The sequence below is a fragment of the Culex quinquefasciatus genome, chromosome 2 (assembly GCF_015732765.1).
Source record: "Culex quinquefasciatus strain JHB chromosome 2, VPISU_Cqui_1.0_pri_paternal, whole genome shotgun sequence".
Classification (NCBI taxonomy): Eukaryota; Metazoa; Arthropoda; class Insecta; order Diptera; family Culicidae; genus Culex; species Culex quinquefasciatus.
In genome coordinates, this window is record NC_051862.1 from 1,632,048 (window position 1) to 1,649,326 (window position 17,279).

Here is a 17,279-nt window from a genome sequence, read left to right on the forward strand (position 1 = left end):
CTGGTGATCATTAATATTGGCAAGAAAGGACTTGAGGCGTAATCTTACCACAGGTTCTTCCAGGATGCTTTTTCGGACTGGCTGCGCTTGTGTACGATCAGATTAGATTAGATTAGAATAAAAACAAAAATTGTTAATTTGCTTTTCCAACGGCTGAGTTGAAGTTTTTGTTATCTCCAACCTTCGTAATTTTCGAATAACCCACCATCCAATCTTCATACCACCCATGAAAACCACCTCCAAAACCACCCATCGTTCGCTCACCGGGGCCGTTTTGCCTGCGTCATTCTGTCAAACCCCCGTTGTTTCAGCGTTTTGCCTCTTGTTTGCCGTCGTCTGGTTGGTTGGTGTGAGTGTTTTATGAATGAAAGCTGCAAAGTGCATTCTGCTGGGTGACGAGAAGGGTTTTCGTGTTCCATCTGTTTGCACTCGGCCGAGGCTGATTAAAGGATAGCTTGCAAAGTGTAGAGTTGCTACTCGCAGGTCCCGTGTCCGCGAGTGATAACAATGATGGTCACAGCAGGCGGGGAGGCGGTCCAGCTGTCGGGAAATTGAGGTCACCAACGGGTCATAGTAGCCATCGTCATCGTCATCGATTGCTGGTGCTGCTGGTTTTTTGAGGAGAAAGAAAATCAAAATCGCATTGCGAAAATGTTTAACGTGTTTAAGAAGTTGGCCACGAAAAGCGATGGCCCGGGGGTTGCTGCGGGACCGTCCCAGGTGCCGGGCTCCGTTGGCCAGCAGATGTCCGACTCGCTAAAGAAGAAGTTTTCCCGTGGTGTGCAATACAATAGTAAGTCGGCAGCAGCTAGTAGTAGGCGGGTTGCTTGGATTGAAATCTTTTCTACTTTGCAGTGAAAGTGATCATCAAGGGCGATCGGAACGTGGGGAAATCGTGTCTGCTAGAGCGTTTGCAGGGCAAGGCCTTCTTGGAGCAGTACAATCCGACGGAACAGATCCAGGTTGCTTCGATTCAGTGGAACTTTAAGGCAACGGATGACATCGTCAAGGTTGAGGTGTGGGATGTGGTCGACCGTGGAAAAGCCAAGCAAAAGACTGGAGCGCTCAAGCTCAACACCGATTCCATGGCCGAGGACATTCCGGTGCTGGACGCAGAATTTCTAGATGTGTACAAGGGAACGCATTGCGTCATCATGATGATGGACATCACCAAGGCGTGGACGTTCGACTACGTGTGTCGGGAACTGCCGAAGGTTCCTGCGGACATTCCGGTGCTTCTACTAGGAAATCACTGCGACATGGGACACCATCGCGTCATTACCAAGGATCAGATCCAGGGCTTCATCGAAGAGGCCAGTCAATCGCGGACAGCCGAAATCGTCTACGGAGACAGTTCCATGCGGAACGGGTTTGGCCTTCGCCTTCTGCACAAGTTCTTCGGCATCCCATTCCTGTATCTCCAACGAAGCGCCCTGGAAGCATCCATCAAAAAGAACGAACAAGACGCAGACATTTGTCGGCTAGAGATAACCGAGTTCCTCAAATCAACCGAGTCCGATTACTCGCACTTCCTGGAGAATCTCATCAGTCGCAAAAAACCCACCCCCACATCCTCATCGGCCCCAGTAACTCCGCTGGAAGCGCTTCCCCGGCCCACCAAAAGCATCATCCTGGGCGGCGGCCACCCCATCATCGTCCCCGACCGGAACAGTCACTTGGCGGTAGCCTCAACTTCCACGGTCAACACTGCCAAGCTGGGTTCGCCGGCACTCAAAGCGGCCGCCATGGCTCCGCCTCAGGTTTCAGCTGGCGTCGATGCGCTCCGGATTCCGAAGAGTGCTACGGTGGGAGCGATTGCGACGGAAGCTGCTTCCGGAAGTAGTGGGTTTGTTAGTACCGGTGGTCAGCAGCTGCACGGTTCCCCGGGCGGGAAGGTTGTCAATGTCGACGAGTTTTGTCCCGATGGAGGCGTGCTGGATAAGTCGTTCCTGGACGATACGATGGAGCTGGCCGTGGGAGGGCAGGAAATGGCGGCAGGTGGGCAGGAGTCGGACAGGTAAGCGAGTCTATGCATTTTTTTTTCAAGTATGCTGTACGCATATTTTTGCAAAGACTCAACCCATTTCAACGAATCATCTTTGCGGTTAACTTTATGCAGTCGATCTGGCCATTGAAAGGGAAGTAAGCAGCTCGGAACAAACGCCAAACTCTTGATAAAAAAGCTAAAGAAACGGTCGAAATAAGAACCAGGAATACAATTTGCTTAAGTTGTACGCAATTGAATTTTGAAAAAAAAAAATCATGAATTGATTTTGAATTATTGGAATTTTCAAATTTTAAGCTATTTTAATCTATTTTTTTTATTTATATATTTAAATTCTAGAATCAATTTTCCAAACTTCTTGAATTTTATGAAAAAGAAGGAATTGTAAAATTTAAGATTTGTAGAATTTAAGAAGCTTTGAGTTTAAGAACTGTCTTTGATTTTTTTTTAATTTCTGAATCTCAGTATTTTTTTTTTTGATATTATGAATATCTGTTTTTTTTTTTATTTTATTTTTTAATCAGTTTTGAATTTAATTTTTTTAATCAGTTTTGAATTTTTGAACCATTGTTTTTTAAATAATTTTTTTAAATTTTGTAATTGATGAACATATTTTTTTCTGCAATAAGACTTTCGAATATTCCAAATCTAACGTTTTTAAATTTAAGAATTGTAGATATTTATAATTTCATGTGCTTCGAATTTTATTTATTTGATTTTTGTTTTAAATATTTAAGATTTTGAAATTATTTTAATTGCTGATTATTTTCTCATTATTCAACTTTTGAAATTTAATAGTAAAGAATTTGAAATATTGAGAATTTTAGAATTTCTAACTTCTCAAAATTTTGTTTATTTTAAAGATTTTTTTTTAATTTTGAGAGTTTTAATGGTTCTTCTAATTGTCCTTTAAAATTTCTTAAATCTTGACTTTTTTTATTTGAATATATATTTTAGGAATTAAATATATTTTAAAATTCTGAATTTTAAGATTGACAAGAGTTTTAGAATTATAGAATTTTAAAATTTCAGAGTTTTACTTTTTTCATAATTGTAAAATATATCTCTACTTTTCAATTTTGGATATTTTGAATTTTATAATTTTTAAGCCTTAAAATTTAAAATTTTCAGAACTTGGAAAATTTGGAACTTTGAAATTGTAGAACTTTAAAATTTTAGAACTTTATAATTTATGGAATTTCAAATAGTTAGAACTTAAGAATTTTAGAATTTTACAATTTTAAAAATCTTAATTGAAATTGTAAAATTTAAGATTTTTTGAAATTTTATAGGTTTGAAATCTTTGAATTTTTCTTTTGTGTAATTTTGGAATCTTTGACTATTCTAATTTTGAAACCCTAAATTTTTATTTTTTTAATTCTCGATTTGAAAAAAATGCATTACTTTGAATTTTTTAAATCTAGTTTTTTTATTGAGTTTCAGAAGTGTTGGTTTAAAATAATTCAGAATCTCAGAATTTAAAAAAATATAAAGCTCAGAATTTGCAAATTCTTTAAGTTAGGATTTTTTCATGAATCCCAAGTGCTACGAATTTTCTTGAATTTTGAAATTTTTTAATCAATGATTTTTGAAATTTTACATTTATTAACTTTATTATTTGTTGAAATTTTAGAAATCTATGAATTTTAGATTTTTTGGAGCTTAGAACTCTAAAATTTCAAAATGTTGAATTTTAAATCTTCGATTTTTTTAATTTTATTTTATGATTTTTAGAACTATAGAATTTCAAAATTTTTGGAAATGGATATCTTTGAATTTTCGGTTTTTTTATATCTGACTCTTTGAATATTTTTTTTAATTGCTATACTTAGCTTTCAATTGAATCAAGTACTTTTTGATGAATTTTAGAATTGTAGATTAAAAAAAATCATAGTTTAAAATTTTTTGAAGCTTAACATTTTCAAAAATTTTCAGGTTTCAATATTTAAAGCTATGCATTATCGTAAAATTTTTGAACCAATTTATTTTTTATTTTTACATTCATTAACTTTGCAATTTTTGAAATCTTAGAAATCTGTGAATCTTAGAATTTTAGATCCTTTGGAGCTTAGAACTTAAAAATTTCAAAATTGTGAATATTAAATCTCCGATGTATGTTTGATTTTTTTTAAATTTATGTTTTTTTTGCAATGATGACCTTTTTAATTTTTGAAATCTAGTATTTTTTTTAATGAATTTTAGAAGTGTAGATTTAAAAATAAATCAGAATCATAGAATATTAATATTTTGTAGCCCAGAGTTCTAAAATTTTAAAAGGTTTGATTTTTTTTTTTTTAAAATAATTAAAGATACTTCTGATTTTGAGTGTAGACAGATTATGTAACAGAAAAAATGTGCCGAATCGAAAAGTGTGTAAATTTACATCTTTTTATGTATTATGGGATTAAGATACAGTTACATCGAAAAAGAGGCAATATTCAGCCATAAAATGTTCAACCTTTCAAAATAATAAAATTATTTAACTTTCAAAAAAAAAAATCAGGTATTTTGTGATGTTTCAAAAACTTTTTAAAGAATTAATAGAACATTTCGTTGATAATTAAATTAAATATCTTCTATCGATTCCATCTTTAGTGACGACGACAGTCATCACAACCCGCTGGTGTCCCGGTTCGACGACGATTTCGGTGGCGATGGATCGCAACAACCGGCTCCACCACCCGAACATCTCCCGCTGCGTTCGACCAGCAGTTCCGAATCGGTGCCAAAGTTCAACCCGTTGCGGCGGCATGACCTAACGCCGTCACCGAATCCGGTCGTGGTGGATCGAGCCTTTTCGCTGTCCAGTATCGAGCTGGAAATTGACCAGATCAAGTCGGACACACCTGGTGGAGGTGGGGGCGATTCCGGCTCGCTGAATGATAGCGAAAGTTGGTCGCTGGACACGAAGGAAAGGCGCTCGCCGGAGGGCGGAGAGGACGTCGGGTCGAACGTGTCCGTGACTTGCTCGAAGAGTAGCAGCGGAAGTGCTAAGAAGGTGGGATGAATTTTCACCAACAATTTCTATTAAATTAATAAAACAAACAATTTGTAACTTTTAGAGCAAAGACAAGGACAAGGAACGCAGCAGCAGCAGCAAGCACAAAAAGTCCAAAAAGTCGAGCCGCGAAAAGGACGAGTCGTCGCGCGAGGAACGGAGGAAGAGCAAGCGGAAGAGCCACAGCGTCGTGGACGATTTTGTGCAGCAGATGAAATCGAGCGGCGATTACGACGGCGGCGGTCCCATCGACGATGCTTACGAAGCGATTTGAGACTTGAAAGAATTTCCATCCCAAGTGAAAAAGTGTGTGGCGGTTGGCCGCGGTGCAAAAACTGCGTTTTTTTATATTATACTACAATGAACTTACTCTACATTCGTGAAATACTGGAATCTTTTATCTAATAATACCTCCTTTAGTGAGCATGAGCAATGTTACGTGGGAGATTAAAAAACAAACACTATCTAAGCTAATTCAATTGATGTAAACTAATCATTCGATGTACTTTATCGTGCAAGCAAAAAAAGAAAAAAAAAGGCGAGCAGCAAATAGATTTTATGAAAAGTTATTAGCCCAAATGATGAAATAAAAGTTGAAATTATTTACTTCGAAATTCCATCTCTTCATAATGATTTTATTTCATAGCAAAAGGCTGGGGTTTCTATTCATAGTGATACAGTTGACTCCATGAACCTCCCTGTTTTGATAAATTCTTCACTCGTTTCGAACAGAATATTTTGAATTTTTTTTTAGCCTGATACCTTCCTTTCTCGACGGTCCCTTAGAAATCGACACAGAACAGATTGATTTGATTTTTTTTACTGAGAAAGCTAGCAAAGCGCTGAATGAAAAGCTGCTTTATTTAAATGTGCATTACAAATTAAATAGATGACATGTCATTAAAAATTTATAATATAAATGTAACGACAAAGTTGATACGGCTACGGCTTAAGAAATTTAAATTAAAGTTTCTAAAATTTCTAAAATTTCTAATATTTCTAAAATTTCTAAAATTTCTAAAATTTCTAAAATTTCTAAAATTTCTAAAATTCTTAAAAATTCTAAAATTTCTAAAATTTCTAAAATTTTTAAAATTTTTAAAATTTCTAAAATTTCTAAAATTTCTAAAATTTCTAAAATTTTTTAAATTTCTTAAATTTCTTAAATTTCTTAAATTTCTTAAATTTCTAAAATTTCTTAAATTTCTAAAATTTCTTAAATTTCTAAAATTTCTAAAATTTTTAAAATTTCTAAAATTTCTAAAATTTCTTAAATTTCTTAAATTTCTTAAATTTCTTAAATTTCTTAAATTTCTTAAATTTCTTAAATTTCTTAAATTTCTTAAATTTCTTAAATTTCTTAAATTTCTTAAATTTCTTAAATGTCTTAAATTTCTTAAATTTTTTAAATTTCTTAAATTTCTTAAATTTCTTAAATTTCTTAAATTTCTTAAATTTCTTAAATTTTTTAAATTTCTTAAATTTCTTAAATTTCTTAAATTTCTTAAATTTCTTAAATTTCTTAAATTTCTTAAATTTCTTAAATTTCTTAAATTTTTTAAATTTCTTAAATTTCTTAAATTTCTTAAATTTCTTAAATTTCTTAAATTTCTCTTATTTCTCTTATTTCTCTTATATCTCTTATTTCTCTTATTTCTCTTATTTTTCTTATTTCTCTTATTTCTTAAATTTCTTAAATTTATTAAATTTCTTTAATTTCTTAAATTTCTTAAATTTCTTAAATTTCTTAAATTTCTTAAATTTCTCAAATTTCTTAAATTTCTTAAATTTCTTAAATTTCTTAAATTTCTTAAATTTCTTAAATTTCTTAAATTTCTTAAATTTCTTAAATTTCTTAAATTTCTTAAATTTCTTAAATTTCTTAAATTTCTTAAATTTCTTTAATTTCTTAAATTTCTTAAATTTCTTAAATTTCTTAAATTTCTCAAATTTCTTAAATTTCTTAAATTTCTTAAATTTCTTAAATTTCTTAAATTTCTTAAATTTCTTAAATTTCTTAAATTTCTTAAATTTCTTAAATTTCTTAAATTTCTTAAATTTCTTAAATTTCTTTAATTTCTTAAATTTCTTAAATTTCTTAAATTTCTTAAATTTCTTAAATTTCTTAAATTTCTTAAATTTCTTAAATTTCTTAAATTTCTTAAATTTCTTAAATTTCTCTTATTTCTCTTATTTCTCTTATATCTCTTATTTCTCTTATTTCTCTTATTTCTCTTATTTCTCTTATTTCTCTTATTTCTCTTATTTCTCTTATTTTTCTTATTTCTCTTATTTCTTAAATTTCTTAAATTTATTAAATTTATTAAATTTCTTAAATTTCTTAAATTTCTCAAATTTCTTAAATTTCTTAAATTTCTTAAATTTCTTAAATTTCTTAAATTTCTTAAATTTCTTAAATTTCTTAAATTTCTTAAATTTCTTAAATTTCTTAAATTTCTTAAATTTCTTAAATTTCTTAAATTTCTTAAATTTCTTAAATTTCTTAAATTTCTTAATTTAAAAAAAAATTAAGAATAATTTTAACTTTTTTTTTAAATTGGTCGACTCGACTCGACTCGAGACCATTATTCTCTCGGACTAGCGCTGCCAGTTTTGGGTGGAACAATTCAGAGAATTTGCTAAGGCAAACAGTATCATAAGTTTTCTCATTCTCAAATAGTATCATAAGTTCTCTCAAAATAATCAAATTATCATCAAAATTCACAACTTCAACAATTTTTAAAGAAAATTTTGATGACAGCGAAATAATTTCAAAATTAAAAGCCGTATTTCAAATCATCCGAAAAAAAAAATCAATCTTACTAAAACCTCATTACGTTTTGAATTAACTATATTTTTTGCAAACTGATCAGACATCGAAAGTGATGCTATTTTTGACCACCCATTCATAAGAGAGGATTTCAAGTGTGTTTGTGCTTCACTACTAGCAACAATAATAATAATAATCACCATAATAATGCCAAACGTGAGGGATCAAAATACTCGCTGCGAAACATAACTCCACGTTAGGTCGGTCGGTCGAGGGGGAAATTCCCACGCTTAATTTGGCCAACTGGTCCGGCTGAATTTCAGTGTGTCCTTTTGCGCTTGGTTGCACCGCACCCAAACCACCACGGATGAAGAACTGACTGGTTGGTTGGCCAAACACACTTCATTCGTGTGCAGCATAATAATGTGATGGGAAATGAATGAAAGGGGACCCTTTTTTTCTCAAGCAAACACGCACTCACGAGACTCACACGCGAGAGCATAATAATTTTTCAAAGTTTTTTTTTCTGGTCGAAGGAAGCTGCGAAGGGTGCGCCGTATTAAATAAGCTAAGAAGGATCCTTTTTTTCTCGAGAGAGAGAGAGAGAGAGAAGCAGGAAGAGGACATTCACATCGGTAGGTCGAAGTAGGCTTCACAAAAGAGAACGATGATGCATTTGATGGGAAAAGGAAATCCAACGAAAAAACAAGGAAGAGAAGAAAGATTTATTTGGCTGAGGCTTGGGAAAAAAAGTGATGAGTGGATTGAGATGAAAAAGAGGCCATGGCTAAATATGATACTTGAGAAGGGATGCTGGATAGAGGGATTAATAGGGTTTCAAAAAGTTGCAATTTTCAACAAACTTTTTCAATGCTGTTTATACATTTTGGTTATAAATATATTCAGGGTGGCCATTCAAGTCGGGAAGAAGTTGGTAATTCGCCAAAATCCACGAACAATCTGGGAAAAGTTGGGAATTTGTGATTTTTTGTTAGAAAGTCAGGAATCCCAAGCATCCTTGCTTGAAAAATATTTTCTAACTCTTGAATAATTTAAAATATTTTGTACACCTTTGAAATTAATTTCACTCAATTCACTTTCAGCAACAAACTTTAAATTTAGGGTTGCTTTCACTATTTCAATCTTTATGACATTGAAAATGCTATTTCAGACAATAAAAAAACTAATAAATTTTGAATGATTATGGTGGCATGCATTTGATCCAAATTTTTAAAATATTTTTTTATGAAATTATTTATTTTTGACTATGTTTATCAAACAAAAGTTAACATCTAACTTTAAACAACAACAAAGCCAATATGAAAAATAATTTGATATTCGATTACATGAATATAAAAAAAAACAAATCCAATATTTTTGAATCTTAAACTTAATTCATTCAGTCATTTCAAATATTGTTTCCAAATGTTTGTTTCCCTTAAACTTTTGTGTGATTATGGGTATCACAGCTGCAGATAAAGCTTGATTTTCAATTTCCGGATAATTTTAATATCGAAAAAATATCCAAAGATTTTTAGTTCTGATTGAAAAAAAAAATAATAAAAAATACGCTTTAAAAATTATGAAATTGCAAATAAGGCTTTTTTTAAACCTTCGTTTGACAAGAAATTCATTAATAAACGTTAGACAATGTATTTTAAATAGCATGAAAAAGACTTTACATGTTTTTTTAAATGACGGGACAAATTGAATATAAATTTGCATTTGCTTGATTTAATTAATAAGAATTTGTTTGAATTATTACAAATAAGTTTTAAGAACATTTGTCGTATAAAATAAGTGGTATAATATGATGTGTGATCAATCTGGATTTTTCATTAAAAAAAGTTTAAACATTTATTTTTTTTAATAATGACACTTCGATAAAACGACATTAATTAAAAAAAAAATAATATTAAAATTTACAAAATTTCAAAGGACACTTGGTAAAAATATCTTTTAAACCTATCCATAGATATTTTTAAAATACTTTGAAAGAATAATAACTGTAATCATGTGTAAAACGTATAGATTTTTATAGAAACTCTGTCCAATGGTTTAAATTGACTTTTTATAAAAAAATTGATTTGAAATCAATCTTCAGATAAGAAAAACATATTTTTTGAAGTTCTGGAAAAATCGGGAATCTGAAAATGGGATTTGAGTGGTCAACCTGTATATTACATTTATTGTAGTTCCACCAGTAGGAATTTTTCTTTAAATTTCTGGTGAAACATTGGTTTTGATAGAATTCATATTTTTTTAGAAAGTCTACAAAAAAGAAGAGAGATTTAATATCTAAAAATATATGTTTCAAGATTATGCGTTGAAAAACGTGTATAATAGCTATCTTTCTTTTTGTTGTTTAAACAACACAATTTCAGTAAAAATAGATGTTTGCTCCAATTTTTTTTTTGAAAAATATTGAAGGGAGAGAGGAAAAAATCCTTAAAATGAAAAAAATAAAATAAAATAAACACAGATTGAGAGTATTAGAAGCATCTCAAAATTAGCTCCGTGGGAAATAAAAAAAAGTTTGATGGTAAAAGAACTAATCATCATTCTTTAAAAAATCTATCACCATTTGTCAAAAAAAATCTTTATTCCTTTGTTTAATTTTGTAAACTTTTGTCAAAGGAATTTTGCTTCAAGATATACCGTAATCTGGGGTGAATCGGGACTACAGTCTGAATAGGGACAGCAGTTTTTAGAGCACCAAAAGCTTTTAAATTTGGAAATGGATGTACACATATTGTTGGCCAGAGTCTGTTCTAACCGAAACCAACCAGAAAAATCAAAATATTGTGCTCTAACATGTCTGAAAAATGCTCATTTCCGTTGCTCTCCAAAACCTCCCGTAGAGAAGGATGATCTGTTCGAGACAGCATACAGTAAAGTCACCCAAAGTAGGAATTTCCCGGTCATCAACTCACCAAAAACACCAAACCTACTTCGACGCATTCCCACTGTACAGAACACGCAAAAAAAATCCTGTTAAAATTAGGGGTCCGTTTTGTCGTCGTCGTCGTCCTTCTGCGATGATGATCTCAGAAGGCCGTGTCTCATTCTTTCGATTTGCTTGTATGGGAATTTGTCTCATTCGGTTCACCCTTAAAAATAATGTATATTTCTATTAAGAAGCCACTCATACACGAAAGGAAGGAGGGACGACCAAAAAGTGTGGGAATTTTCGTCCCCCTTAACTTGTTTGACGATGTTTGACGGAAAATGAGTAATGTTTCACATGGTCTCCGGCATGCTTGGATGGATGGCTTGGGGTGGGGTGGGTTGATCCTTTTGCATACCTATGCATTTTGAGGCGGCGCACACACGTTTTGGATTTGTGTTGGTGCGCGTGAAGGTGGGACAGCGCGCACGACCTGAGCTGAGGCGATCAGCGTAATTGGCCATGCGCGCGTGTGTGTGTAGTGTGATGGGGTGGGGGAAATATTGTACGCGAGGATAACACGAGGTCGGTTGGTGTTGAATTACTTGAATCAGTGAGAGAAAAAGTATTGATATTTTGCAGAATATTTTCGGAGATATTTTCGTCCCTTTACAAAATTAGATTTATTCTCGAGGTGGGTTTTAGCTAGCAGTACAATGTTGGCAAAGTTTTAAAATTAAATTCATGTTCAACAATCAGAAATTAAAGATAAAGAAACAGAAATAAATTATGTTTCATAGTGAAACCAAAACAACGTTAAATTTTAAATTGATAAGGCCGATTCAAATATTTAAAAAAGTTTTTGTCCTTCGGCCCTGGCCGAGGTCAAGGTGGGGGGCAAAAAAATAAAAAAATATAAAAATTTAAATAACAAGCCATAGTCTTCACATTTAAATGAAAAAAGTGTTTTAAAATGCATTTTACACTAGTTCAGTTGTTTTGCAATCATTAGTTTTCAAAAAATCTAAGATCTAACAAAAACAAAAATTGTATCCAAAAAAAAAGATTTAAAAAAACTTTTAAAAATATTTGTACCACACCCAAAACTGGCAGCGCTAGTCCGAGAGAATGATGGTCTCGAGACGAGAGAATAGTGGTACCATTCACGGACGCAGAGAACACAGCTCGAGATGGGCGATAGAACTATTCTCTCGAGGTTCATTTGCAAAAAAGTTCATCCGTCAAACAAAAAACCAAAAGTGTCGACAACGGGAATCGAACCAGAGACCTTTGACAAACCAATCCAATGACTTAGCTGCCTCGGCCACCACAGCTTGGTGAACATGGAGAAGTCAGAAGTCGATGTATGAACTTGTTGGAGATTTATTGATTCAACTAACCAATGAACTCATTTGTTATGATGGTGTGAGTTGGTATCATTATTCTATCGATTTTGGCACTGAGCCCTCAATAAATTTTGAGAGAACGATTATCTCGATTCTGAATTTTGGGTGCAGCCTAATATAGAATTAATTAAATTAGAAAAAAATTAATGACGTTTTGTTTGATTTTTAATAATAGAATAAAATGCTCAATTTTCAATCGCCACCATATGGGATTACAATTTCAAGAACAATTTAAAGCAGTTTTTGATTAAATTTGATTATCTGATTCAAAATCTGAAACTTATTAAAACAAATCTAAGCGATGTTTATGGCAAAATTAATGGAAAGGGCTATTCAGAAAAAAGTTAATCTTCGAAAACCCGTTTTCTAAATTATATTTTGAACGCAAAAATCTAATTAAAAATCTTATTATAAAAATTAGTATGTAATAAAATAAAATTGTGTTAGTTTAAATCGTTAAAATGTTGCAGTTTTTTTTTATTTTTTTTTGCTCATTTGGACTATAACAGAATAAGATCAAATTTAGGCATTTTTATTGAAAAATATAAATTTCAGGGTAAATACAAAACAATTTAATTTTGAAACTGATTTTAAAATGCTTTATGTATCATTACAGTTATACTACCATCACAATTTGCAAATACCAACGATTTTTTTAAAGAAAAAAAACCTTAACTTATGAGTTTCACACCGATCCTGCAGTCCAAACATTCAACATTTGCAAAAAGATTTAAATATGTTTATTTGAATTAAAATGCATAAATAAGCACTATACAATGCATTCCTATTTTTTCTGTTTGTATGGCAACATTAACATTTTAAACCTTAGTAGTCTAATTTATGCCTATTTTTTGCAGAATAATATTTTTTAAAGGCCGTTGCAAATATTTTTTGAAGTTTGGGACATAAACTCTGACTCTGACTTAAGCAAAAAAAAAAAACATTAAAAAATCAAAACATTTTTATTTCAGCCCAAACATGTTAAATATGATTACTAATGCAGAAAAATGCGTTTTAGATTGTTTACAGTTGATTCTTTTTTCATTGAAATTTTGAAGTATTTTGAAAAAAAAATTGTCCCCTGATTTTTCGGACTAATTTTGAAAGGGGGCGACATAAACATTGAAAAATACGTGCAACGGCCTAATCCATATTAAAAAAAATCCTAAAAAACTCGTACAGTCCAGGTTCGATTTTATAGAGATTTCAAATCCCTCAGAACAAAATTTATTCGCCTGATCAATTCTATATTATTTTACTTTTTTTGTGATTTTTAATTTAGTTTTTTTTTGTTTAAATTGAACTTTGTCTAGCCATTTTGCATCATTAGTTCTTCCATGTAAGTCTTGATATAATTTTCAGAGCTGGTCATACAAAATGGGCATGTCTGTATTTGTATCTTGTAAAGAGATTTTCAACAAAATTTTAAATCATGATTTTGGACTTTTCAGTTAAAAAATAAGGGCAACACCCATTTTTTGCATTCTGAATAAAAAAAATTGTTGAAGGTAATGAATGTTTAAGGTATCCAAAAAATACTTGCTCAAGGGTAGAATGGTGCGAATTCGGGTACCGGAGTTATGATTTTTTGGAAAAAATATATGGTAAAAATCAAATTTGCAATTGATAATGAAGCAACATTATTTTGTGATAAAGTTCATCGTTTTCATGTTATGGGCATTTTCAGTTTTTTAACAATTTGAAAAGTTTTCAAAGGAGGAGCGGTCATGGCTGAATGGTTACGATGTTCGCTTTATAAGCGAATGGTCCTGGGTTTGATACCCATCTGCTCCCAACGAGAAAGTTATGGACTCATTAAAATTTGAATTAAAATGAAAAACTTGAAACTCACGGCGCGGTTCGATCCCCTGTCCTTAGGATTGGCAAGCAAAAATGCTTTCTACTAAACTTTGGAGCATTGAATGTTGAATCCAAGAATCGGACAAAGAATAAAATTGAATGCAAGTTGAATATCAGAACTCAAAAACAAGATTGCATGCAAGATTGCAAGCGCAGTTGAAATTGAATCTAAAAATACCTCGCTAAAAATAGATAGGGCGACTGATAGAATTCTGGGTGCTGAATAGTGGTTCGCAAAACGGCCTCAATTTTGAACTGTCAAAGTGGAACCAATTTACTGTTCGCCAAAAGTAGAAAGTATTGTAATCAATCATTAAAAATTGTTTTTTTTTTTTTTTTGCAAAAATGAAAAATGTGTGGCTTTTGAGGACAAGGAGTTGATGTCAAGAAATCTTAAGAAAGTTGAGGACGAGATCGTCATTTTTTATCATTATGAATAGAAGATGTTTATGGAGTCGATGCGGTTGTATCCATCCAGAAGCTGTCTTTATTGTTTGATTCCGTATGAAAACCTACTGGTTTAGTGAAAATCTTCTCAGTTTGTTGGACCAGCTTCGCTAGAATTAGCGATGTTTGTTTCGTTGGACTAGGAAGAGCTGCAGGATTCCAAAATCAGCCTGGGAATTTATCTGCGACACCGCTGAATGAAACTCTCGCCACAGTTTTTCGAAAACGAAAAAACGAAACTATTGGCACTACGCCCCCCGGGGCATGGCCTTCCTCTAACGTGGGATTTCTGCTCCAGCGCCTCTGACGAGACAGGAGAAACCGGGACCGACGTTTTACTTCACCATCCGATAGAAGCTCAGTGGATAAGGCGGGAATCGAACCAGCGTCTCATAGCATCATCGGGATCGGCAGCCGAAGCCGCTACCCCTGCGCCACGAGACCCACGTTTTTCATCACCCGTAAAAAAGAAAAACCCCTTCTAACCGCTCGAACTTGAAAAACACATCAAAAAATGTAAAAAACTAGACAAAATAAAACCCATACCACTGATTATAAAACAGCTCATTTACCAGTAAGAAAAAGTCATACTTTTCCTTGAACAGCCTCCTACACCCTTACCAAAAATCATGATTTTTTGAGTTCCAAATCCCACTTTTCATACGAATTTTTCAGTTCAACCAATATAACCATTTTTATGGTTGTAGTACCTGAACTCAAAAAATCGTATGAAAAGTGGGATTTGGAACTCAAAAAATCATGATTTTTGGTAAGGGTGTACTTTGTAGATGTAAACAAAGTGGGATCATTCGAAAATTACGTTACGCATTCTCTCTGTTCAACACCCAGATAGAATTCATCCTTTAAGATATGAGAAAAATTGAGAGCCATTAGAAATGAGAACACACGAAGAATTCGAACAACAATGCCAAAGGTCGTTACCACTCGCCTAGGGTGGCTCCTCAGACCATTCACCTTACCAAAAATCGTCCAACTCCAAGCAAAACTTACTTGATGATACCGTGGAGATTTTCCCTTAATACTCTGAAAAAAGTGGAGCATCAACACTTCCCGTCTTCCAAATCCCTTTCCTTGTCCCTGGTGCGCGGTGGAGATGGGAGTGGCCGGCAATGGACGGCTGCCATGGTGGTGAGAATCTAGTTCAGGTGGAATTGGTTCTATTCCCAATTATCGATTCCTAGGCAACTTGGGCTAAGACAATCATCACATCACATGGCGAAAATCCAGTCTGCAATCCGCTAAAATCACCTTCTCCTAGCGAAGCGAAGCGAATTTGAAAAGTTTTCAAAGGGGAAAACCAAAATCAAACCATCCACATTAACGACCCCCTGGTCTTTTGTGGTCTCTATTGCAAGTTTCTGCTCGAACCTAGGAGTCCGAAGGCTTGAATGGGGAAAGCACCCAAACCTCCTTTTACTCCAAGGAACCTTCCACCCCAGTGTTTGAACTGACGACCTTTGGATTGTGAGTCCAACCGCCGCCAGCGATTCCACCGGAGTAGGCTTGGTTTGGTGTGTTGTTTGTACTTATGGCATGGAGACGACTCCTACACCTGGAATGACTTAACGGCCAAACAACCAAGGCCGGGACCGACATTTTACTTCCTCATCCGATGGAAGGGGAAAACCAGTTATGCCAAAAAACCGACAATTTCCCGATGTTTATTGGACAGCAGTTTGCTGAGAAACAGTCTCTTAATAATGTGGTGTAATAGTAGTTTATGCAACAAGTTGCAAAAAGAGGATTTTTTCAGCACGAGTCGTACATTTATCCAACGAGGTTCACCGAGTTGGATAAATACGAAGAGTGCTGAAAAAATCAAGTTTTGCAACGAGTTCCATACACATTTTTTTGCAATTCCAAAAAACACACACTGAGTGAAATTGTATGTCAAATTTTCATGTATTTTGTCAATAAATCGTTTAAATCAATAAAATGTTGAAAAGTGTTACTTTTCGAAACAAGTGCTGAAAAGTTCAACTTTTCAGCACCCATTTGAGTGCTGAAAAGCAGAACTTTTCAGCATTTATTTTGAAAAGTGTTGCTATTCGATTCTGTTATTTTTGGTACAGAAAAGTAGCCTATTTCGTCGTTCAAGAATGACAGGAAAAGTAAGTAGTTTCACGACGGAATTGCAAAAAAAAAATAGTTTTTTTAGCTGTCACTTTCAACTGACAATATTTCGGAAACTATTCGTTCGATTTTCAATGTTAAAATGAAACAATTATTTTTTTCAATGTATAGTCCAGACTCGATTATCCGAAGGCCTTGGAAAAAATCACTTTAAATAATCAAATCAAGGAAAAACTGATGACTAAGAATTATTAAATAATTTATAATCAGTTTAATTTGATTATTAAATATTCAAAATGGCGGCGATCAAATATTGAAAAAATGAATTTATTATTTGTTAAGGCAATCAACTGTTCAAAATTGGCTGAAATGGGGTCGTAGAATTTAAATTTAATGTTGAAAGTAAGAAAATGAAAATATATGTATCTGTAATTTATGCATAACTTGATTCAAACTGTTCAATAGTATTTTTTTACAATTCAAAGGAATTTTTTTACATACTTAAGTTTGAACATTTAACTACCAAAATATCAAATAAAGCATTGCCCTTTAAGTTGGATAACTCACTTCAACTCCCCAAACGATCGAACCCTTCACACCTTCCCCCTACTCCACCCAAAATGTAGCTCACACGGATAACAACACTGCGCCGGAGCTGCCTGTTTTCGTTCCCTTGTCCAATATGATTGTTTACATCCTGTGCCGACATCGACGTCGCCACCACCACCTCCTTCTTCCTCTATCATTTCAGCTTGTATGCGTCTTTGGTCAGCTGCGCGCGCCTACTACGACAAACGACGACGACGCAATAG

The 17,279-nt window shown here is 33.2% G+C and overlaps 1 protein-coding gene across 1 annotated transcript; it reads left to right on the plus strand.

The window, feature by feature from the left end:
- Positions 1–301: 301 nt before the first annotated feature.
- LOC6037249 (rab-like protein 6) lies at positions 302–5,530 on the plus strand. Its single transcript, XM_038255792.1, has 4 exons — positions 302–793; positions 856–2,017; positions 4,601–5,003; positions 5,068–5,530. The coding sequence occupies exons 1-4, from the start codon at positions 652–654 to the stop codon at positions 5,275–5,277; spliced, it is 1,917 nt and encodes a 638-aa protein (XP_038111720.1). The 5' UTR covers positions 302–651; the 3' UTR covers positions 5,278–5,530.
- The last annotated feature ends 11,749 nt before the right edge of the window (positions 5,531–17,279 follow it).

Coding starts and splice junctions, on each gene's coding strand:
- LOC6037249 (XM_038255792.1), top strand. CDS start 652: ATGTTTAACGTGTTTAAGAAGTTGGCCACGAAAAGCGATGGCCCGGGG. Junction 2,018..4,600: donor GGTGGGCAGGAGTCGGACAG/GTAAGCGAGTCT, acceptor TTCCATCTTTAG/TGACGACGACAGTCATCACA. Junction 5,004..5,067: donor GCAGCGGAAGTGCTAAGAAG/GTGGGATGAATT, acceptor TGTAACTTTTAG/AGCAAAGACAAGGACAAGGA.